The 25631-nt window shown below is 37.2% G+C and overlaps 3 protein-coding genes across 6 annotated transcripts; 2 read left to right on the top strand and 1 right to left on the bottom strand.

Annotated features, from left to right (window-relative positions):
- Window positions 1–250: 250 nt before the first annotated feature.
- LOC144964903 (uncharacterized) lies at window positions 251–2394 on the top strand. Its single transcript, XM_078899642.1, has 2 exons — window positions 251–390; window positions 1509–2394. The coding sequence occupies exons 1-2, from the start codon at window positions 318–320 to the stop codon at window positions 2213–2215; spliced, it is 780 nt and encodes a 259-aa protein (XP_078755768.1). The 5' UTR covers window positions 251–317; the 3' UTR covers window positions 2216–2394.
- A 2683-nt stretch (window positions 2395–5077) lies between these two features.
- On the top strand, window positions 5078–24262 carry LOC144964909 (uncharacterized). 4 transcript variants are annotated; one of them, XM_078899669.1, is made up of 11 exons: window positions 5078–5405; window positions 6621–6764; window positions 7649–7749; window positions 9874–10104; window positions 10876–11031; window positions 11275–11383; window positions 13190–13270; window positions 14361–14572; window positions 15474–15651; window positions 21295–21498; window positions 23298–24262. In XM_078899669.1, exons 1-11 carry the CDS (start codon window positions 5360–5362, stop codon window positions 23789–23791), a joined length of 1956 nt encoding a protein of 651 aa, XP_078755795.1. In that variant the 5' UTR covers window positions 5078–5359; the 3' UTR covers window positions 23792–24262. The 4 variants fall into 4 exon arrangements, with proteins under 4 accessions (XP_078755795.1, XP_078755784.1, XP_078755815.1 ...); XM_078899658.1 differs by having other exon boundaries at window positions 5109–5405; window positions 6606–6764; window positions 23298–23929; XM_078899689.1 differs by having other exon boundaries at window positions 5109–5405; window positions 10930–11031; window positions 23298–23929.
- LOC144962482 (uncharacterized) lies at window positions 17934–21190 on the bottom strand. The gene is made up of 2 exons (XM_078895472.1): window positions 20722–21190; window positions 17934–19671 (listed from the first exon to the last, which is right to left on the bottom strand). The coding sequence occupies exon 2, from the start codon at window positions 18753–18755 to the stop codon at window positions 17949–17951; it is 807 nt and encodes a 268-aa protein (XP_078751598.1). The 5' UTR covers window positions 18756–19671; window positions 20722–21190; the 3' UTR covers window positions 17934–17948.
- Window positions 24263–25631: the final 1369 nt, after the last annotated feature.

The following is a 25631-nucleotide window of genomic DNA, read 5'->3' on the forward strand; positions in this document are numbered from 1 at the left end:
GAAAATGTTTAAAGTGAAAATGATCAGAATTGGTCGATTAAATTTTTTTATGAAGTCTGATAAATAAAATTCACTATCCATAATGAAATAAAGGTAACAATTTAAACTCAAAGGTTAAAGGTCAAGCATCAAATTCAATTTGAAGCCGCGGGAACATTCCGGCACAATCCCATTTTCAGACTTTGGGTCACACAGCTCTACTGTGTCGTGGTGGTGTGTTGGTGTGTTGGTAAGAAAGAAGTGTAAGAACGTGGTTACCTCATCGAACGGTTTGATTTGCTATTGTAATATTATTCAGTCATAACACAGCATCAAAGATGGATTTCAATTCTCTAACCGTGTTTTTAATTTGCTTTGTGATCACATCAACAAATGCATTCTTTGATGACGGTATGACCTTTCATTTGGCGTATGACTACGTATATATATATTAGCAGGTCTGATAACAGAACATAATCTATTATGGGCTTGATCTAATATTGTTGTATGGACACTATTTTGTATTGGATTTAGGGTATTTCCATTACAACAACGAGCCTATTACCATTTGGGTTATCATACCTGTTAGTAAGTACAAGTTGGTCTGATAGTATTTTCGTCACAACAGTGAGCTGTAGCAGTTTGATTGTATAGCTACAGCTATATATATATATATATATATATATATATATATATATATATATATATATATATATATATGTATATATATATATATATATATATATATATATGATATATATATATATATATATTAAAATATATTATATATAATAGATATTATTATATTTATATATTAAAATCGTGTCGGATACAATATGTACGAAAAGTGTTCGACATGTAGCAATGGAGCGAATGTTATTTTATATATTACCCCAATGTGGATCAGTCCTTACATCGAAAAATGAGTATACAATACGTCCAATCGAACGAAGTCTTACGATCATTACAAACCGGAACCACTCAAACAACAAACACTCAAACAACTATGTAAAACGTCCTGAACGATGGTGAAAACTGAACATCGATGTAGACTGATTCAAATTGGAATACTAAAATAATTTATATATATATATATATATATATATATATATATATATATTATATATATATATAAAGAGAGGGACAGAGAGAGAGAGAGAGAGAGAGAGAGAGAGAGAGAGAGAGAGATAGAGAGAGAGAGAGAGTATAGAAACGTAACTAAAATTTTCCTTCCTGCATTTAAGCTAACTCTTTACCATCCTCATCATCATCATCATCATCATCATCATCATCATCATCATCATCATCATCATCATCATCATCATCGTCTTCATTATCAACCTCATCATCATCATCATCATCATCATCATCATCATCATCATCATCACATTCATCATCATCATCATCATCATCATCATCATCATCATCAGCATCACATCATCATCATCATCAACATCGTCATCATAATCCATCCCACACAACTGTCTCCCTCATTATTAATCTTTATTTCACAAATCTCATTTTCACAGGTGGTTTTGATCCCAATGCTATAAACGGGTTTCCACCAGGCCCATTCAACCCAAATGCCGGCATCTCAACTATCCCCACCCCCGCCATATCCGGAGGTGGAAGCGGTGGTAGCGGTGGTTCAGGTGGTTCAGGGTTCAATCCTAACGCCGGACAGGCTTCTACCATCGCCCCGCCAACTTACAACGGCTTCACAGGCTGGGCAGGGTCAGGATCGGGATCGGGATCAGGATCGGGCTTCAACCCAAACTCCGGATACACGACCAGCAATCCCTACGGTGGAGGCTTTGGTGGGTGGGGATTCGGCGGAAGCAGTAGTCGCCCATCGGGAAAATCGGGATCGACTACTAAATCGCCTTTCGGTAACTTTGGCAACAACTACTGGGGATTTGGTACCGGTGCTGGTGGCTTTAACCCCAACGCTCCATTCACCACCATAATTCCTCCAACGATCCATCCGACTACAATTACTATCCACCCAACGACGCCCACCCCTTGGATGCCTACAACGAAAGGTCAAGGTCACCCAACGACAATGGGGCCTCCAACTCATAATCTTCCGATTACGTCCAAAACTGGGCAGGGAGCCAGCGGATTTGGACCAATGTCTACCAAAGTCTGGCAGCCTCCAACTACAACAACAACAGTAGGAACTCTGCCACCAACATCTGACGCACAAAAATTGTTTAACAACCTTATCGTTGGATAATGAAATTTATAAACGCTGAATAATCAATACACTATAATTTCAACGAAAACAAAAGTATTTCCTCTATTCAAGTTTTGCGCTTTCTACACATCCTTTTTATGAAAATTTAACAGGCTGCAGCTTGATTTTGTCAAATCATAAATCGTATTTGTGACTCGTGAGAAAATTGAATTGTGTCAGGATAAATCGTATTACTAAAAGTAAATTTAGAATTTATATTAAATGCTATCAAATACTAACTTTGAGCTGCTTTTTTTTCATTTGAAGGAATGGTATTTATTCTCCATCGTGCTGAATAATAAATTCGAGTTTTATATTCATTAATATGCCCTTCAGCCACGAAATCGTAAGCTTTCGTCGCCTACGAAGGAATATAGATAACTCATCAAAGAAGATGTCTGATGTCAACAGGAATCGCCCATGTTGTCCAAGTGAGCGAATTGGGGGTTAATAATCTTGCCCATCGAAACAAAAACGCCTGAAGCTGGGCTCGAACCCGGGACCTTCCGGATCACAATACAATGCCTTAACCACTCGGGCACTTCGCCCCCTTTATATTTACGGCTATGAATTCAAATTTCAGTGACTAGTTCATCCCAGCATAATAACGTTTTGAGACGATTGGTCACATTTATTGTAACGGAAGTCTCAAACGTTCAAATTACTTCATACAGGAGAGAACTCGCTTAACGCGCAAACGGACCGATATCGATCCCGGGTGCAGTCGAGATTTTTTTTTTCTGAACCTTTGTCCACCCAGCAGTGATTAGGTAGCTGGGTCTGTTAAATATGGTGGTAAGTACTTTGCGATAAACTAGCGTCCTATACAAAATAACCTTCAGAGGCAACGAATCGTAAATTAGGCTTAAAATAACATTGATGAACTTGAACTTGGTGGATATCAGTCATATCAAAATCGTTACTGGTAAAAATGATATCTACTTTCGGCGGCGCACCTGTTCGACTGCCTCAATCTGAAAAATATTTTTTTAAACACAATAAAAAAGTTTGGTCAGAAAACTCGTCCTTCAAATATCGATGGATTAAAATGACCTTTATCTTGTCAAAGACTCTCAAACCGTGGACTTCAAGGAATTCTCAGGATGTCGAGTTTTTGACAAGACGAGCGTAATTTTAATTCATCGATGTTTGAAGGACGAGTTTTCTGGCCAAAATAATTTAAAATGCGTTTTTGCCGGAGTACGATAGAATAATGAGGAGATTTTAAACTCACCAATTAAATGATCTAACCCTGTCACAACATCTCATATTATCGTACATCAAACAAACCCCAATATTGGATGTGTTACCCAAACACCATCATTACAAACCATCGAGGTACTCGTAACTTTGATATGTAGTATGATATAATATCATAATTTAGATACCACCAACTCTACCAACAACAGAATAAGTAATAAGAGATTTCATTACATCACCGGCCTCGATGGCGTATCTAGTAAATAATAACCCTTGTGAAGAATATTATTATTAAAAATTGTCCCAACTATCGAGAGTCTCTGTGGTGTATTTGTGGCACGTCTGATCGGTAATGAGAAGGTCTGAGGTTCGATCCCCCCAGTCGAGGTCGACTGATTTTTTGGGGACGTTTTTTTTCTTCTATTTTTCTTTCTTGCTTTGTCTGGCACCTTTCATACACACTTGTTCAGATCTTTATCTTATACTGGTGGTGCCTGCTCCTTAATTTCTTTAATTTAATAATAAAAGCACTTATTTTGCTATGCGTTTAAGTAAAATACTCACCTGTTCTGCCCGCCTGATGAAGCATGCCAACACACAATACTATGTAACCTAAAACAGTGGGTTAGAGGGACTTTAGTGAGTACTAATCGCCCATCTAGCGGTCTATGAACAATAACAAAGAGCCGAGAGAAACTAACCTCATTCGTACCATATAAAAAAAAAACGCCAGAATAAAAATTCCGGCTACATTTGGAAAAACAGAAAGTCACATTGAAGAGTCATGACTTAGGTTTATTCTAGGTCTCTTTGTATTGTTAGACTCACTACAGAGATACTTGTTCAATGTACTTGATACTTGTGCGGCTATGTGGTCTAGTGGTATGACACTCGCTTTCGGATGGGAAGGTCCTGGGTTCGAGACTCGTTCGGCGCATAGTTGAGTCCTTGGAGAAGGCTCTTTACTCACATTCTCTCAACGTACTCAGGTGTAAAATGAGTACCTGGCCGATAACAGCGTTGTCCCTGTCTGAAAAAATTGTAATATCGCCTAACAGGCTTCATGTACCGTCCTACATGTTAAATGTTGCTGTTGGCCAGGGACCACTTGTAAAGAGCTTTGAACACGTTTAGTGGATATTGTGCTATATAAAATCTCAATTTTTTTTCAATAATTTGACAAAAAAGGAATGAGTATGCTACAGATTGCCCTATGACTAAACAAACATTTTATAAGCGATTGAGATTAAAAATCTGGAACGCACACAAAATAGATTTAAATGGAGGCTCTCACAGCAGTGGTTTTTTGAAAGCTAAAATGGTTTACAATCCAGCAGTACATCCTTAGAAAAGGCCCTTTACTCACACTCTTTCACCGTGCACAGTTGTAAGATAAGTACCTGGCCTATTGTGGTGGTGGTGGTGGTGGTAGCGATGATGATGGTGGTGTTGGTGGTGGTAGTACAGATGACAATGGTGATGATGACGATGACGACGACGACGACGACGATGATGATGATGATGATGATGATGATGATGATGATGATGATGAAATTACAAAAACAACTTCGACTCGATAACGATTATGATGGCGGAAGTACCTACATACATACATACATACATACATACACAATATTAATATCACCATCAACAATCATCTCCAGTATAAGAGAGCGTTCCCGGATTTTACAGCATTGAGGGTAACACTAATGGTCTTGTTGTAACGATATCCCTTGATAAGGAGACCATCATTGGGCCGTTGTAAAAATAAAAGATGGAGGTTGATAGATCGGGGACATTATACTGACCTCTTCTTGTGTCCAGATTTACAGTTCAAACTAGGCCTAGATACAGTAACGAACCGAGTACATACCGTAACCATTGAATGATAACATTTTAACCAACAAAACTTGGAAGTATTAGAAGACTACTCTGATCGTCGAAATGTTGGCTTTACTCACATCAATGGTGTGCGTGATTTTCACGTCAGGTGAGTTTGTTCTCTCATGGGTTTTTGTTGTGTGTGTGTGGGGGGGGGGGGGTAGTATTTGTTGTTGTTGTTTGTTTGTTTGTTTTATTTTGCTCTGATTTTGCTTGTTTGTTTTGTTAGGTTTTTTTTTTTTTTGTTTGTTCTTGCTTTGTTTATATTGATAGGATTTTGGAGTTGGGGTGTATTTTATGAAATATTCTTTTTAAATAAAAAAAAAATCTCGTTCCCTATTTGATCAGATAAATTATAAGTATAAGTCGCAGTATAATTACTTATTTGCAACTAGGATAACCCAAATTGTTGTTGCTTTTTGTTGCAATAGAAATACTCTCAAACCTTAACAAAATTTTCTCCGTTACGATAATGTTAAATCGAGTTCATAATTCATGGCGTTAGAGTTTCAGACTTGCCCATAGGTGCACGTAGGTATGGGTGCGTTACTTTCTTCGCTGCTTTTGCGGTCTTTGAGAATGACACTCTCTTTCTGGCATAGCGTTTTCAGGTTCGAGTCCCGCATTCGCGATGCAAAATTTGGATAATAGGAACAGACTCTTTATTCACAGTGTCTCGTCATAATCATGAGCAGAATGAATAATATAGCAGCGGTGTGTTGTTGCAATCGCACTTCACTAGAGTCGTGTCTGGTCTTAGATGCTGTTGTGGTGTTGTTTACTTGAGACCACTAGAAAAGAGATTTGAGCAAATTTTAGTGGGTATTGCACTATATGCCATTCAATGATACAGAAATTGAACAAAAAACCCGATAGAAGTGAGGCTATTACTATTATTGTTATTATTATCCTCATTATCATCAACAGCAACATTATCATTGCTACAACAACAACTACTACTACTACTACTACTACTACTACTACTACTACTACTACTACTACTACTACTACTACTACTACTACTATTACAACAACAACTACACACATACTACTACTACTACTACACTACGAACACTACTACTACTACTATACTACTATATATTACAAACTACTACTACTAAACTAACTACTACTACTACTACTACTACTACTACTACTACTACTACTATCATCATCATGTTGTTTCGCTCTCTTCTACCAATGTTCTTCTTTCATCCACACGTAATGTTACCATCAAACGTAAAACATTGGCGAAAACTCATAAACAAATTAGATCTCAATCGAACTTAATCGAAACCAATTATCCTAGTTTATTCCCCGACAGATGCCTTTATCATCAATACCAATGGACGACCTCTCATCAATGATGGCAGGAGTCCCTACCTCGGCAAACTTCAAGGTTACGACCCTGTATCCGCTGAACAGCAAGGAGGTTCACCGAACTTTCAGCAGCCCAATGTACTCACGGGTAAGTCAGAATCTTTTTTTTTTAATGTAGGTAATCATTTGAAATACTAATTTTCTGATGTTATATGACCAGAGATTAATGGCGTACCATGATCACCGATGTCTGGCACAGACTTGGTACTTGAAGAAGAATACGAATCATTTGAAGCACTTGTTGTTTGCATAAATAAGACATTACAGGGTGATTTAATATGTTAACAGTTCATAATATGTATTACCTATAATGTGTACAATGAAGTACCTATGCACATTTTAGGTTTAATTTGTTCAAGGTGATTCAATAAAATATGAACATCGCATTTCTACCACAATATGTTCAATTGAAATCAGCACATTTCAGACTTGACTCGCACTTCAATGGTGCTGCATAATAATGATGAGTGTATATTATACTCGTATCCTGTTCACATTTTAAGTAATCACCTTGTGTTTGTGACTCGCCGTGTACAAAATGTACCATGTAAAGGTGAATCCATGGTTTGAAAATATGAATTAAATATCAAAATTACTAGAAATACAATATATCAACAAAAGCATAATATTTCTCTATTTTGGACAGTTGTGAAAGAGATTCATTCTCATCAGTTTCTGTTTGATAAAAAAATTTTTACATACCATCCAAAAACTGACAGTCCAGGACCAAAGAACAGCAGGAAAAAATTCTAAAATGTACGAAAAATGAAATGGAGATAAAGATTAAGGGAGTAAATCTGACTCATGAATGAACAACACAAAACAAAAGACGTTTCGGCCATCATTAGGCACCTCTATTTATCAAGAAAAATGTACATATTTTAACCTTTTCCCATACATTTGAGACGCTTTTTTGCTATTCTAGTTAAAGACGATTGATTTTCATTCATGTCTTTTCCTTCCCCCTCGAAGGTCAAAAGGTTCAAATCCAGGCAGCCACCTCTAAGCCCGTATTTGGCGTTTTTGGACAACAACAACCCACACAGTGTCTCCCTACACCACCAAATCTACAGGTAGGAAACACTGGCCAAAAAGGAGCTTCAAAAAAGAATAGAATACTTAACACGGAGCGTTTCGGGCTAAAAGTTCTCCTTCAGCTAACAACAATAACAATCGTGCAATATTTTTTACACTCCCCAACCTTTTGCGGCTTAAAATTCGCTTTGACGTTGATGGTTAAAACGTCCTAATTTTTGTATCATAATCATCAAGCATTTTATGTGGCTATGAATGTAGTCTAGTGGTAAGGCACTCGCTTTTGGATCGGAAGGTCCTGGGTTCGAGCCTCACTCGGCGCATAGTTGAGTCCTTGGAAAAGGCTTTTTACACACATTCTCTCTCCGTACTCAGGTGTATATTGAGTACCTGGCCGTTAGCAGCGTTGTCTCTTTAGGAGAGAAAATGTAAAATCGCTTAACTGGCGTCATGTCTCGTTCTTCATGTTACGTATTGCTGTTGGCCAGGGACCATTTGTAAAGCGCTTTGAGCACGTTTAGTGGATATTGCGGTATAGATAGTTCGAAGATGACGTCACTCAGGTCATTGTTATTGTATTTTGTCATCCGCGTTTATGAGTAATGCTCACTGAACTGTGTTAATCTGACTATAAATGTTCATGGATACACACAGTTTTGTGTGTTGGTCCGTTATACTTCCGGATGGCAATGTTATGAGCTTCTTTGCCAAGCGCATACGATCTATATAAAAAGCTCAAGTTTGTAGTGGTAAGACATTCGCCTACACTCCTCGAAACTCGGTGAGAAGTTGCCAGGCTTCACCAGTAAGATGAGACACTGGGTAGTAGCGAATCGACTTCGGTCGATTACCTGCCTAACGGTAAAATCCCTTCATCAGTGGAGACTTTCCACCTGTCCAACATATACCCGATGTGGGAAAGAACCCGAAACCGCAGAGCATCTAGTTGAACGGTGTGTTGTGACGAAGCTTCCGGGCGGGTTTACGACGGTGCACGAGTGTGATAAGGAATTTGCGGATTAGGTCGATCGTCATAACATAGTAATGTGAGCACCATTAGAAGCTGCTGCTACGGATCGGAAAGTCGTGATTCGAGTCCAGCTCTGAGCGGCGCATAGTTGAGTTCATGGAAAAGGCTCTTTACTCACATTCTCTCATCGTACACAGGTGTAAAATGAGTATCTGGCCGTGAACAGCGCTATCTTTATCAGATAAACGTTGCACTATCGTAATGTTGTTTTGTTCTGCACGTTAAGTTTTCTATTGGTTCTATTTTAACATTTTGTAAAGCGCTTTGAGCCAGTTTAGTTGATATTGCGCTATAAAAATGCTTACGTTTTTTTTAATCGGGAAATTTCCCGACATCTCTTTTTAAATGAAAGGAAAAACATTATTTATAGGAATAGATAATTGAATCCTTTCTTTTAAAAAACAAAGCCTTATGGAGAACATTGTGCCATTTGAGTCAATAAAAAACATTATACGGCGCACAACTCTACTAAAAGATTTGAAAATTAGAAATGTATTGTTTACAGATAGAAAAACAGATAACGTGATTTCCTTTTATAATTTAAAGTCAGTTTGAAAGTTCGTTGAGTCAACAGATATCATAAAAATTTTACCGACGACACTAACACTCAAAAACAACCAATCTCGAAACTGTAAAAAGTTGTCAGTTTGGCGGTTTTACGCAAATCATGAACATTACACACTAAAATCAGACATTACTGTTATGAAAAGTCAGTAGATGGAATAACTCGTTCTTCAAATTTGCACTATCCTGAACGGACCTTTACCATACTATGGAAACACATTCTGCTCTATTTATTGTAGTTAATGGTCGAATGGGTGACAGTGGTAGTATAAGATGACCTTGAGTAAAGCATTTCAAACATACCCCACTCGAGTCAGATGTGAATGAGTACCTGGCCGTAGGCAGCGATGTAAAAATTGAGTAAATCTGAAAATTATTATTATTATATTTATTATCATTATTATCATCATCATCATCATCATCATCATCATCATCATCATCATCATCATCATCATCATCATCATTATTATTATTATTATTATTATTAATATTATTATTATTATTATTATTATTATTATTATTACATAAATACTCATATTCTATAAATGTATTCATTACCTCCTTGCAGGTTCCATCTGGGGCATCTCAAGAGCTGTATGACTACTACAATCATCTTCACGCCACCAGCCGGCCTTTCATCCACAATCAACAGCAGCAGTACGGATCAGGCGTCCACTATGGAGCTGACCATAACGGTCAACAGCTTGGGAATAATTACAACAATTACTACAACAACAATAACAACCGCCCACCTCAGAACCCAATTCAACAGGTCACGGGAACTTCTGGGCCGCTTCCTGTAAGACTTTCAAATAATATTATATCTATTTATTTTTCATTTGCTTGTTTGTATATTTATCTGTTTTCGTTATTGTGTTGGGCTTTGTTTTGTTTCGTTCTTTTACGAAGGAATTTGGATATTTTCTTTGTGTTAGATTTGCTTCAGCTTTGTTTTGTTTGGGGTTTTGTTTTGTTTTTTCTCTCTTGAATTTTGTCTGTTTTGTTCAGGTTTAATTTGATTTCGATATATATTATATATATATATATATATATATATATATATATATATATATATATATATAATTATTATTATTCGCGTTTATGAAAGCCCAATGTCTCCTGAGCATTTTAACTTTAATTTGAAGCAATTCGGGTGATTTTTCACGAAGTTATGGTCATATGCATGGGCTAGGGTGTGAACCTCTAATTTTGAGAAAATCTCTTCCAAAGTTGACATGAGTTGAAATTAATTATATATAATAATTACCTTCATAAAAAAATAATTGAAATAAAATATTTAGGAGTAGAATTCAATTAAAATATTTCATTATTGTGTAGGAAAATGTTTGGATTTAACGATTTTTTATGAGAACACATTTTCCATAAAAATTGACCTCTTGACTAAAATTGTCAATATCTCCGTTCGAAGCTTTTCACCATGGGACTGATTATTTCAAGGACGCCCACAGTGCATAAAGTACACTTTTACGCTTCTACCGATTTTGCGCCACTTCAACAGTACTCAATTCTGGGACTTACTAGATAATCTTTTATCAAATTCTTGCGTTAGGTATTTGGGAAACCGGACCACGTGCCTCTCTCTATGCAATTGACGTCACAACAGGGTCGTCCCATCTACGTCACAAATTCCAACAACAATCAACAACCGGTACAGGCAGGGACGCCTCTTCTTGGATCAGTTTATGGCAACCAGAATGGAAATCAGGTGAGGCTTGACAATAGCTTGTAAACAGAAATAAATGAATGAGCCTAGTTGTCCACAATATGGATTCCGATGTCCTAGATCAGATGTATATTATTATTATTATTATTATTATTATTATTATTATTATTATTATTATTATTATTATTATTATTATTATTATTATTATTATTATTATTATTATTATTATTATTATTATTATTATTATTATTATTATTATTATTATTATTATTATTATTATTACAGGTTCCCTCTGGTGGACCCGTCAATCAAGAACAGCCTAGGTCCACTCAGAGACCACAGAGTGGACCAGTTGGGTACCAGCCTATCAATATTGGGAAAAGAAGCGTCAGAGGTAATAATAATATCCCCCCCCCCCCTATAGTAACGCATAATGATATCAACAACAAAATATTAAGCTTTATATAGCGCAATATCCACTAAAGGTGCTCAAAGCGCTTTACAAGGGGTCTCTGGTCAACAGCAACATTTAACATGTAGGACGGGACATGACGCCTGTTAGGCGATATTACAATTTTTAGACAAAGACAACGTTGTTAACGGCCAGGTACTTGTTTTATACCTGAGTACGGTGAGAGAATGTGAGTTAATAGCCTTTTCCAATGACTCAACTATGCGCCGAGCGCGAGTATCGAACCCAGGATCTTCCGATCCGAAAGCGAATGTCATACCACTAGACCACATAGCCGCAAGTTTACAATAGACTAGATAATAATTTGTGGCGTCAGAATAGCAAACGTTAAATTTCCACACATAAAAAACCCCAATAAAACGTGACCTTATATCCACAAAACGTGTTCAAAGCGCTTTACAAAAGGTCCTGACCAATAGCAATTTGTTACATGTAGAACGAAACATGACGCCTGTTAGGCGATATTACATTTTTTCAATTTTACACCTGTGTACAGTCAGAGAATGTGAGTAAAGAGCCTTTTCCAAGTACTCAACTATGCGCCGAACGAGGCTCGAACCCAAGACATTCCAATCCGAAAGCGAGTGTCATACCACAAGACCACATAACCTCACAAAATAAGATATTCTTTAAAAAGAAGTAGACTATTTATTTACACATATAAGCGTTTTTGAACTTGTCTATTTTTTAATTATTATTCTAAGATGACGAAACAGGAATCGATTGAGGGGTAGAGTAAAAGATTTCTTACACTCTTGCGTTTTGGAATTCGACATTTGTTCCCAAAACGAAGTTGCAGGGTTGTGCAGTGATTGGGAACACGTCAGGAATTCCAAATTCAAGAGTGTAAGAATCGTATATCATTATTATCACTTCTCTTAATCAAATTATAGACTGCTTTTGTTAGTCCACTGGCGTGTAAGTTAACAATGAAGGATTTCCCACGACTTGACTCTGTAATGGGCCAGTCGATAATTTTTTACCAAACATATTTTTTTTAAAACTCCTTTCGTTTTTAACAGATTAGGTCAAATTTGTATTTCTTAAACTAAATGATGAATCATGAAATTCTAATTATCAATTTCAATTAAAATCACTACGATTACTCTTACTCTTGATGTTTGTTTTGGTTCAACGATGTAAGCTGCACAAGACTGAACATAAGACACCCCCCCCCCTTCCTGGCCAGAAAAAAAAACAAACTAAACCAACCCGGTTCTTTTTCAACACCTCCCATACTTTATTGCGATAAACCAGCGTCCTACTATGACAAATGTCTAAAAAGAACGTTCAACATATTTCGGCCTACAAAAATAAAAACAGTGGATATCTATTAAAGAAAGCTGACCACACTAACATTGAAAGCCAAATAAAAGGAAGAATTGGCGTTGGCTGGGTCATGTGACCAGAATGGGAAAAGCGTCACTTCCCAAGACAGCCCTGTACTGGACAGCAAATGGGAAGAGAAAGCGAGAGAGACCCAAAGAAACCTGGTGAAGGACCACGGGAAAAGCAATAAAGGAACCAGGAACCACAGCAAAGGTAACCGACCGCAAAAAAAAATGGAAATGTCTGGTGGATGCTCTATGTGCCTCAAGGCCCGAAGAGTAAGTATTCAAAGGATAGCAAGTAGTTGAATTATCTGCTGAATGCTATAAAATCCGAAATAGGACTCCATGGGTTCTGTGTGTCTGAAGAACTCCTACTGGTATACGTGTTTTGTTTCAGCAAAGCGTGCTGCATCACCATTCAACCCCAATGACGTCAACAGACCCAACGCTAACGGGGCTCCAACGGGCTATCTGGCAGGTAAGGAATAAAGTCAATTTGTATTCCCCCGTCTGAAATCGGTATTATATTATAACAAGAAATGAAGTGAGTAGGAAAGTGCCAGAAGACAACAGAGAATAAAAACTACGCGGCGGCGATGGGGGCTCGAACCTGCAACCTTACTTGTAAGACAACTCGGCCAGGCCGGGGAGATCGTGACTCTACCGTGTGAGCTATCCACGACCCCGGTTCAAGCCCCCCAACGCCGCCGCGAAGTTTTTATTCTCCATTTTCTTCTGGCACTGTCCTACTCAATTTATTTCTTGTTATTATCAACATAAGTAGCCTACTTGCTCCACTCACTCTTCTGTATTATATTATAGGGAAGCAAAAGCAAGACTTTTACTTTTTCGAACCTTTTGTTTAAACTTTAAATTCACTTTTTTGTTGAAATAAATAAAATAACAATAAATAAAATTCCCTTTATTCATCCCATAGGAGAGATTTTTCTCTAGGGTCTATTCTAAAGGAAGACTGGATAAACCCAGGCGTCAGCAGCAGTGCAGTACCGCAAATTGAGCTAGGGCGAGATGATTTTCTCAAGGCCGTACAGAGCAGCGGCGGGTGATCAAACTCGGTACTTCTCGGGTACGAAGCAAAGACCGTACCACTGAGCCACGCCGCCCGTTTCCTGAATCAGCCCGACAAAATACCAGATTGAGCTGGTGGGTCACGTATCATTATCTCATTCCGTGTCATGGATATTGAAAGTATGCTTTGAAGCAAAAAGAAATGTTACAATGTTAATGCTGACATTATCTGGATCATGGGAGTAGACCGACATGCACTTATTTGCAGGTCTGATAACCCAGATCATCATTATGGGCTCATTGTTGCAATGGTCGTTCTCAAAAATGACGCAAAATATTTTCCACTTTTTTCTTTCCACATTGGCCACCAGCGTCAAATCAGGCTATTGTAATGGACATTCTCAAAACATCACGCAAAATATTTTCCACTTTTTTCTTTCCACATTGGCCATCAGCGTCAAATCAGGCTATTGTAATGGACATTCTCAAAACATGACGCAAAATATTTTCCACTTTTTTCTTTCCGCATTGGCCACCAGCGTCAAATCAGGCTACAGCCACCACCAACAATAACAACAACCGTCAAATGGGAGCTCCCTCCTACTTTACAGACCCTTTCAAGTACCAAATGGACCAAAACAACAACCCAATTCCACATAGAACTTCTGGGTCACAACAGCAGGGTGTCTTAGCCTTCTCTGATCCCTCCGTCTTTATAGGGGGTTCTAGATCCAGATTTGGTCCAACGCAGGTGAAATTTAGATAGCGCCGCGTCATCATCATCATCATCATCATCAACAATCATTGTCATCATCATCATCATCATCATCACCATCATCATCATCACATCATTATCAGCATCATCATTATCACATCATCATCATCATCATCATCATGTACTGCAGTTGTGACAAAGTATGGTACAATAGTAATAGTAATAGTAGTTAGTAGTAGTAGTAGTAGTAGTAGTAGTAGTAAGTAGTATAGTAGTAGTAGTAAGTAGTACAGTAGTAGTAGTAGTAGTAGTAGTAGAGTAGTGAGTAGTAGTAGTAGTAGTAGTAGTAGTAGTAGTAGTAGTAGTAGTAGTAGTAGTAGTAGTATAGTAGTAGTAGTAGTAGTAGTAGTAGTAGTAGTAGTAGTAGTAGTAGTAGTAGTAGTAGTAGTATTAGTCGAGTAGTAGTAGTACTAGTATAGAAATTACATTCTGCCAGACCGAATTAGACCAAGATATTAACCACCTATAGCTCAACATAGATACCATCTATCTTTTTTTGTTGGTTATTTGTGTTATCTGTTCAGTCGTCAAATGTTTTACACCAGTTAATTTAACAAAATCAGAATATGCATTCGAACTGATCATGATCAAGAGTATATGTGATAATAGGGAATGAGATTAACGGAAGAGTAGCGTCCCTTGATTGGACGTCGCCCATAGTCTGTGACGTCACCGGCGGAAAAGTTATTAGAGAGAGAACGTCATGTTGGTTGAGCGCATGCGTCTCTCGTCCTCGCTTTTGCACAACCAAAATGACGTTCCTCTCTAATAACTTTTCCGCCTGTGACGTCACAGACTATGGGTGACGTCCAATCAAGGGACGCTACTCTTCCGCTAATCTCATTCCCTATAAAATGTTATTGTTTCATTTTGACAGCATGGAACGGATACACAAAACGTGAATGTGGGGACACAAACCGAAGGGACATCATCAATGTCATCAAAACATCAGAACAAAGAAAACATGGGATCAACGTCATCAAAACACGAGAAGGAAATGACGTCAGAGAAAGGACAGACTACGGCTGATGTGTCTTCATCAACACTGTCACAAGGTCAGCAAGCCCTCTCATATTTTTTTTCAAGTTAAGGGTTTTTCTATATATATAAAAAAGGGGTGGAAGGGGGGAGGGGAGCGGGGAGGGGGGTTTCTCCGCCTGAAGCCATTTTCTAGCATTTTCAACATGGAAAAATTAGATTAAGCGTAGATATTACAAGTTCTTGGCAACAATACTCCGAAGAATTTTTCTGCCAGAATGATGAAAAAAAATAATCTATAAATGAAGCCATTCAACCTAAAATCCAACCCTTTATCCTACATTTTTGTTGAAAAATTCAATACATGTACTTAACAAGTTAAAATCAAGGAATGTAGATAAAATACTCTTAAAAAGTAAAAACAAAAACAAAACAATAACTCAGTTGTATGCAGTGCCAGGTAGAACAGATAGAAACTTACAAGAAAAGAAAAGAGAAAATCTAACCCGACGGTACTTATTTGCATGTTGATCCCACTAAAATGGTAATGGAAATGGTTGTAGATTTATTTATATTGTGCCTTTCGTCTTGCCCTCAATGCTCTGTATTTTGTATTTATTTTTCTTAATTGTGTGTGTACGTATGAGTGTATGTGTGTGTGTGTGTTGTGTGTGTGTGTGTGTGTGTGCGCGTGTGAGTTTGTTTTGTTTTATTATGTATTTTTGTTTGTTTTGCTTTTTTTGTTTAGGGGTTTTTATTTGAGAGTTTGTTTGTTTTTTTGTTGTTCTTTTTGTTTTGTTTAGTGTGAGTTTTTGTTTGCTTATTTGTTTCTTTGTTGTTTTTTTTTTTTTTTGGGGGGGGGGGGGGGGGGGGATTGTATTGTTTTTTATTTTATTTTATTTGGGGGGGGGGGTTGTTTTGTTTTGTCATTTTTGCCGTGATATGAGAAAAAGACGCATAACGGGAAAACCTACTTTTTCAGGAAACGCAAAAAACCGTTTTACTTAATAACATTGCAACTATTGGCTCGAATCTAAAAGAATTAATAGGTAATTAAAGAATATTTTTTTTGTTATTTTATTCATGGAACTTGAAAACTAAAATATTTGTATTAACTGTGTAATTCACCAAAAGACCTTTTGCCAAATCCATGATTGAAAATTGATTGACACATGTCTTTGACAGATAGACGCAAAAATATTATGCGTCCATCGCACTTTCGGATGTGTATCCAGTGTGTGACAAACGGACGCATATTGTTTTTGCGTCTGTTTGTCATAGACATGGGCTAGTTTAGCGGTAATGTGCATAATGATATACAGTGTCATGTGAGGACGCATATCGCCCATTGTTAAGCTATAATAAGCAAAAACACCATAATCACGGGTCCCTTGAATAATCGGAAGAAACCAATCAAAAACATATAGGATATCAAGCTGAACATGCTTTATTATTTCAGAACAATGGCACCAGTCATGTAAATTTTCATAATAGTTTCATTTGCAGTGATTTGATTAGCATTATTTGTATAACTAATACTAACTCTCTTTCTCTCCCTCTTTCGTTATAGTTCACTAACATGGAGTTTGCCTTTGTAATCCTCGCTAATATTATCACATACATATTATACATTCCATCTCTTCTATTTAGATAATGAATTGAATCATTACTTAGGCGTAAACGTTGCGTGCTCGTACACATTGTTTGGAAGAGCAACGTTTCCAACTAGTCAGTGAATGATGAAGGGACATTCACTTGTAGGATTTGCAAAGAATTTTACTCGTGGAGCTGGTTGGTAGGTCTATCCAGTACTTTCGTCTATTGGGGCGGAGGGGGGAGGGGGAGGGGGGCGTCAAACCCACAAGTTGTTTCACGATCTCATCCTTCTTGTAAATCCTACACCCCTGGGTTTTGTACGAAACTTTGGCGTACAAACAAATCCGCGTTTCAGAATGTCACATTCGTTGAAGGTATCTTCTTCAAAGCTATTTTGAAGAAGAGTGTCTTTGGTGACCCTCGCCTGAATTCAGCACAAACAATCTTAGCTAGGTAGGGACGATTGTAAGCTTTGCTCAACAGATAACTACTGACTCCAGAATCCCAGTTGGCAAAGTCATTAAACCTCAACGGCATTGTCTGGCAGCCTGCTTCTACGACACATTCTTCAAATTCATTGAGATCAAAGATTTTGCCGTCTTTCCGCCTCAGAACTCTTTGGATTCCGGCATGGGTGGAATCAGCTGCCATAAAAGTATGACCAGGCTCTAAATAGTTGATTGTGATGGTGCTTGCTTTTGTAGTAGTCTAATCATACAAGATGAAGTAACATAGTATAAAGGGTATACTTTATAATTTGGGCGCTACAGTTATCCAGTCAGAGTGTCACAGATTCGGCATCACGCTTATATATTAAGTAAGAAGCTGATGCAAGGTCTTCATCTTTTCGTCCTAAAATTGATTCATTCCATATCACGGCAATGTCCTTTTCACTTTTTTTGCAGTCCACTGGTGCAAATGTCTCTTTGAATAAGACCAATCTGCTTGTGAACATGGTTCTGTTAAACTGATTCATTCTCGGCAGCAAAATCGCTTTTTGCAGATCAGCGGCAAACACTGGATGGGCTGTGTTGGCGTTTTCGTTCTTGTCTGCATCCTGTTGATACCTCTCTAGCATTTCTGTATCGTGTCCGATGGATGATTTTATCGGCACACGGTTCACACCTTTCTTCACAGTTGCATAGTTGTTTGTGCAACAAGAAGGACTTACATTTTTCACATTCTTCTTGAACAAGGCTTGTGAGATGTTAAGTTCTTTAAATGCAGAATAGTAGAGTTTCTTTGATATGGATTTTCCATTGACTGCGCAAAAGTTTTCGTGCATATCATTGATGATCAGATCAGATGGTAAATATCTCCTGAAAAGCGCGTGTTCACGTCTATAATGAAAAATGCTTGTTTTATATTTCTCTATGTGTTCATGGATAATGCTGTGGTCAATCTTGTGCCAGGGACTATGACGTCCACGATTGTCAACAAGGGGTACTTCTATGACATTGTTTTCGTTAACACCAACATCCTTGAAAGCGCTCCTTATCAGTTTGCCATTATTAGCTTTGAATCCGAGAGTAGTAAAGAAGAGCTTTTTGCACACAGGATGGAAGACTCCATCTTCCTGTTTCATTGTATATTTGCATGTACATGACTAGGCAATTTTCTCCTTGGAAAGAATGCCTTCGCACTGATCTCTGCATTCTGTTTTACTTACCCAAGTCCGTACAAATTTGCGCTGGTCCTTCCAATCCTCTCCCCAAAACATCTGTTAAGCTCCCGTCGCTGGTACTCCAAGAATCTGTCACGGCATTTTTTGGAGCAGGTCGGCGCACAACCTTCCAAGACCGAATGCTTTTCTCTCATTCGCAAAAGCTTGTGTATTTCCTAGTCTGCTTTTTGTATCCGCGTCTTGTGCTTTCTCTTTTTGAGTGAGTAGAACTGTCTCTATCTCTAGATCTGGTGTAGTCATTGTTTCACTCTGCTATCGTGGTCTCTGTAATCGATGACACACCTGGAACATGCTCTCCTTCAGATATTTCTCCTTAACCGGTAAAGGATGCCGGCGTGGCAGTTTCGGACAAATACTCTTCCTCTTCAGCAAATGGAACTCTAGGGGCAGTGGTTTCGGCGACATATTTAGAAGCAAGTTCCAAATACATTTCAAATTCTGAGTCACTATCTAAACTTTGTTTCTCAATGGTAAATTCAACACAAAATCCATATCGTTTGCATCTGCTTCTTTAATCTCAACAGCCAGTTTACGTGCTTCTACTGCAGATTTTCATATCGGTGTTTAGGTAAACCTATCTAGCTCGTCTCCTCCGTTTTTCTTGTTGTCCGTGGTTTCTTTAAATCTTTTCCTCTCTGCTTTTATGACACTCATACATCATGTAATTCCTCCTGATAGAGGTTTCACTATTGATCTGAGCTAGCTGTTTCAATGGAATGTCAATATCTGAATCACCGGAGTCTGATTGTCATGATTTATTTAATCTGGGTTGGCTGAGGTGGAGGTACCGGTGGCCTTTTTAGGGGTTCGATCATATCTGATGAAAGAGATATAAATATGGATATTCAAAAATTGAACCGGAGTGGACTTATTCATTAAAATAATCTTTATCATAAAGTAACGTTGTTATGATATGATATTGAGTTACAGTTGCTTGCCTTTCCCAAAAGAATATTGAAACAGGTTATTGAGGGCTAATTGGATGCATAGCTAGAGACGTATTGTCTCAGTAGTTAAGGTTTTCACTTTGAATCAGAAGGTACCGAGTCCGACACAGTCCTAGGTTGGTTTTCAGGCCCGATTGGTTTTATGTCCACTGTCCTGATCCCAAGCAAGGGGGGGGGGGGTGCGCAGTGCGCACTTTAGTAGAAAGCTGGGGAGATGGGGGGAGGGGGTGTTCATTTTCACCAAAGAAGGGGGTTTGACCGAAGAATTCAACCACAGCAAATTACAGGGACAGTATTTTTTCTATTTAAGAATGAATTTTAAGTTTAATAAGATCAGAAGGAGGGAGGGGAGGTTCGCGAAAATTCCGAACATTAATGGATGGGGGGGGGGGCGTCTATTTGATACACTAGAATACTACTACTACTACTACTACTTCTACTACTACTACTACTACTACTACTACTACTACTACTACTACTACTAACTTCACTCCTACTACTACTACTACTACTACTACTACTACTACTACTACTATTACTACTACTACTACTACTACTACTACTACTACTACTACTACTACTATTGTACATACAAATGCTTTCACTGCTACTACTAATACGACTACTACTTATTCTACAACTTATACTTTCATAGTGATATAACGATGATGATTAAAATAATAACATTAATATTAATAATTGTCATCATAATGATAATCATAAATATAGTACATGTAATAACAATAACAGTAGTGCTATTAGCATGTAAATCAATATTTGTCTAAGTTAAATATCAGAAACACAGATAAACCGTCAATAGCAAATAATTATTAAACATCCTCACTAATATATGACAAGTAATTATATGATTATATACATAAAATCTTTGATCACTTGAATAGGAAAAGGATAAAACTCACCCGAGGAAATGAAGAATTCACACCAAAACAACAATTTACTCGTACGTCTTTGATGATTGACTATTTGATGAAAATTGGAGAACAATGATATGTTCTTTTCATCGTCACCAGTCGTAATACAAACGGACGCATATATCTTAATTTTTGGAGAGTGTCTTGGCAGAAAGTCGCATATCCGAAATGCGTCTTTTTGTGAAAGACAAATTATGTCATTCGGTGGACGAATAAGAGAAAAAGACGCATATTACAAAATGCGACCTTCTGTCATATCCACATTCAATATGCGTCGATCTGTCATTCCTCGAAACGAATTTAAACCAAATTAGGTCAAGTCGCATATTTTCAAAATGAAACAGCTTTTTTATTTTCAATGATTGAGTTACCAAACCCAGATAGAAAAATGCGCCTTTCTCTCAAGTATGTGAATCCCAGAAAATGTCAATTTGACCTAGATACCGATATGCGTCTTTCTTCCCTATCACGGCAGATTTTAGGAGGGAGATTTGTTTCCCTCTAATCTTAGATTAAATATAAAATAATGCCCTCTCCCAAAATGTTTCAATCTTAATTCAGGTGGCGACCAGGGAAGCCAAGAGGCAATTAATCAGGGTGGCATGAAAGACACGTCATCACAAGCGAACAGCAAGGAATCTTCCAGAAAAGACGACGAATCATTGGTCCAGGAGATAGCAAGGTTTGACCCCAACAAGGCCAACCAGGCATCTTTCAACTTCTTTGATCCTTCATCAATGATGTCACCAAACGGCCGAGGAAAACGTAAGGCCATTGTCTAGGTCGGTATGTACTTATTTGCAGGTCTGATAATCCATGTGAGACCAAGGAAAATATTTTCCGTCACAAAAAAAGTTAAATAATGTCCATTATTGCGTTCGGTTTCCAGACCAGCTAATAAGTGCATATAGACACATGACGCTCATTGCGTCAATCTCTCATTATTTTGTGTTGATTCAGAAAAGTGAGTGAAGCAGGCACTTATGTTGATAGTAACAGAAAATGAAGTAAGTAGAAAGCTGTCAGAAGACAATAGAGAATAAAAAGTTCGCGGCGACGGGATTCGAACCCGCGACCTTACTGGTATGACAACTGCACCTGGATGTGAGAGGGACGCTATGCATCGACGCCACCCATCACTTTTCTTCTCACTTCATTTTCCGTTAATATTTTGCATTACGCTGTGGGACAGCGTGACTCAGTGGTACAGTCTTTGCTTCGTACCCGAAAGGTACCGAGTTCGAATACCCGCTACGTTGTGTGACCTTGAGCAAGTCACCTCGCCCTAGCTCAGTTTGCGGCTGACGCCTGGGTTATTCCAGTCTTCACTTGGAATAGACCCTAGAGACAAATTCCCCCTATGGGATGAATAAAGGGAATTTTATTTTTATTTAATTATTTACCTTCATGAAGAAAATTGAATTAAATGGTGAAATGATCAAGTTCTGTGAAGTTTAAGATTCTAATCTGTAAGTCTCTGTCGGTGATGGAAATTGGACTCCTTGGATAATATACGATTCTTACACTCTTGCTTTTTGGAATTCCGGACGTGTTCCCAACCGCTGCACGAGCTTGCGAGTGCGCGTTGGGAACAAAGTTCGAATTCCAAAACGCAAGAGTGTAAGAAATCTTTTATTCTACCCCTCAATCGATTCCTATTTCGTCATCTTTGAATAAAAAGACATCTTTGAAAATATTTAAATGATACTCCTTTTTAAAGAATCTGATTTTTAGTGAAATTTAACGATTTATAATCCGACGTCACAAATAATTATTGTAAACACGATATCATTACGCGTTACTATTTCGAAAGAGTGGTAGAATAAAGTTCTTTGCTCACCTCATCATATTCAGGTGTGAAATGAGTACGTGACAGTAATGAAATGGCATTGTTTCTGTCGGAGGAAAAAGTTGCGTTAACATCTTTTTTCGTCATATCTCGTCTTATATGTTGAGTGTTGCCGATATCTCGGGCACCCTTCTAAAGAGCTTTGAGAGCTCTGTGTGAGTGTGTGTGTGTGTGTGTGTGTGTGTGTGTGTGTGTGTGTGAGTGCAGGCTAAAGATTATTCATTATTGTAAGGCAAGTGTTCAAAAGCCACTTGTGTTATTACATTTAAGGCTAAGAACTGATCAGCTCAACAGCTAGCATAATAATAATAATAATAATAATAATAATAATAATAATAATAATAATAATAATAATAATAATAATATAATATAATAATAATAATAATAATAATAATATAATGATGATAATAATAATAAAAATAAAAATAATAATAATAATATGATAATAATAATAATAATAATAATAATAATAATAATAATAATAATAATAATAATAATAATAATAATAATAATAATAAAAATAGTAATAATAATAATAATAGTAAAATAATAATAATAATAATAATAATAATAATAATAATAATAATAATAATAATAATAATAATAATAATAATAATAATAATAATAATAATTGTTTTCACGTCAAGTGCATATTGTCTACTCTATTTGTAACCTATATTATGTGTGTTAAAATCAATTTACAATCCTAACTTAGGGCACGCCTTACAAAAAAGAGCAGAATTTGACCCCAGCAAGATGAATGCCGGTACCTTTGAACCTTCAAAGATGACTGCCGGAAGTTACAACCCAAGTTCCGCCAACGCCGCCAAGGGTGCTAACTCTCAAAACCCGTCCTCACATCCACCAGGACACTTTAACCCAAGCTCCATGTTGTCTGGATCATTCAATCCCGGTAAAGGAGATGCTGGTCAGGTTAATCCCGGCGGTTCTCTGCAGCAGCAGCAGCAGCAGCAGCAGCAGCAGCAACAGCAGCAGCAGCAACAGCAAAGACCGGTAACTCAAACTCCTCCAGTCCAGACAGGAGCTTCAAGTGGAACTCAGACAGGAACTGGTCTGAACCCTAATAAACAGATAACCCAGGGTCAAGGTTATGACCCCGACAATGGTCCTTCCGGTTCATCGTTTGTTCCCGGAAGCAATGGACTGTTTGACCCCTCTGCCTGGGAGGATTATATTGGCAGGAAATAGAGGCGAATTGAACGATTTAAGTCAATATTATACTCCTTGTAAATAGCCACACACAAAATATACAATCCATTTTCACTACAAATAAATGCAACATGATACTTCATATAATAAAAAATTTAACCCATTTTTGTAGATAAACCGTAACTATCCTTTATGTGTTATAAACATTATATTGTAAAAAACGGACCTATCTAGTCTTTTTATTTTCGTTCTAACAAGAACACTTCATGTGTTGCCTACTCTAATGTGTGAAATTGAAGAGTAAGAAATAATGTCGAAAAACAAATATAATAGCTTTAACTCGCTCAACCCTAACACCGACTATATCCGTAGTTTACCCGGGTTACTTTTACCCCATGCCTATTTATTACATTTTTCTAAGACAAATTATTTTCGTAGTATCAAAGCTAATGATTTTAGTTTTTGCATGTTAATGATAGTTGAATTAAACTTTCTATATATACGTGCTCATTTTTAATACATTGTTTCAAGTTTTGAAAAGTAGCAAAAATCTCTAGGATTGAGTGAGTTAAAACCAGTGCAAAATACCATTCAGGGACGTTTCGGGCTAGAAAAAAAAACTTTTATTCAGCCAACAACAACAAAAAAAGATAATAACAATAATAATAAATAAATTAAATAAAAACGTTCATACATCACATAAAATACAAACAGACGGGCAGAGGAGTAGATAGAAAAACGCGATTCTCCTTATCGTTCGTCTTTACTGTTTCCTTCATCGATTTGAGCCCGAAACTTTCCATGTATGGTATTTTGTTTTTGTTTTCTTTTGTTTTGTATTTTTTTTTTTTTTATTTTTTTTTTTTTTTTTTTTTTTTTTTTTTTTTTTTTTTTTTTTTTTTTTAATTTCCGTTGTCGTTTCGGGGTTTGTTTGTTTGTTGGGTTTTTTGGGGGGTATTTTTGGTTTATTTTTGTTTTGTTTTTGTTTGTTGTTTGCTTTTATTTCCTTATAATTCTTTTCTTATTTTTGTTTGTTGGTCTGTTTGTTTGTTTATTGTGGACATTTCAGGATTGACTTCTATTTTACTGATGTCGCACCCTGCATAGGTGATCATGTAATGTTCTCGATTATCATATAATATGTCCCATCGCCTCAAATCAATATTATGACCGTACGGTTTAGCGGTTTATAAAATTTTGAATTTTTTTTTACTTAAGAAGCTAATAACTGTCAACACACAGAAATACAACCCGTACTACCCACTCCTTGAAACAGTATAATATATTATAGGCAACAGAGATTTTTCATGCGAGCCACAAAAGAATGGAACAATCTGTCCGAAGATGGTGACAGCACCAAGTCATGAACAATGCCTGGCTGTTCTGACGCTTACAACATGGTGCAGCTAGTGTCGCCGGCGTGATGGCGTTGACTGTCCAAAAGAAGAAGAAGAAGAAGAAGAAGAAGATGATGATGAAGATGATGTTGATGATGATGATGATGATGATGATGATGATGATGATGATGATGATAGACGACGACGATGATGATCGATGATGATGATGATGATATGATGATGATGATGATGATGATGATGAGATGATGATGATGATGATGATGATGATGATGATGATGATGATGGCGATGATGATGATGAATGGGTGATGATAGATGATGATGATGATGATGATGATGATATGATGATGATGATGATGATGATGATGATGATGATGATGATGATATGATGAGATGATGATGATGATGATGAGATGATGATGATGATGATGATGAATGATGAAGAAAATGAAGAAAAGAAGAAGAAGAAGATGAGAGAAACGAGAAGAGAACATTAAGATGACGAAAGAAGGAAGAAGAAGA

Source organism: Berghia stephanieae, chromosome 1 (genome assembly GCF_034508935.2).
Source record: "Berghia stephanieae isolate SIO BIC M18660-M18661 chromosome 1, UCSD_Bste_1.3, whole genome shotgun sequence".
In the NCBI taxonomy this organism is placed as follows: domain Eukaryota; kingdom Metazoa; phylum Mollusca; class Gastropoda; order Nudibranchia; family Aeolidiidae; genus Berghia; species Berghia stephanieae.

Coding starts and splice junctions, on each gene's coding strand:
- LOC144964903 (XM_078899642.1), top strand. CDS start 318: ATGGATTTCAATTCTCTAACCGTGTTTTTAATTTGCTTTGTGATCACA. Junction 391..1,508: donor AAATGCATTCTTTGATGACG/GTATGACCTTTC, acceptor TCATTTTCACAG/GTGGTTTTGATCCCAATGCT.
- LOC144964909 (XM_078899658.1), top strand. CDS start 5,360: ATGTTGGCTTTACTCACATCAATGGTGTGCGTGATTTTCACGTCAG. Junction 14,573..15,473: donor CCAGATTTGGTCCAACGCAG/GTGAAATTTAGA, acceptor TCATTTTGACAG/CATGGAACGGATACACAAAA. Junction 21,499..23,297: donor ACCAAACGGCCGAGGAAAAC/GTAAGGCCATTG, acceptor ATCCTAACTTAG/GGCACGCCTTACAAAAAAGA.
- LOC144962482 (XM_078895472.1), bottom strand. CDS start 18,755: ATGAAACAGGAAGATGGAGTCTTCCATCCTGTGTGCAAAAAGCTCTTC.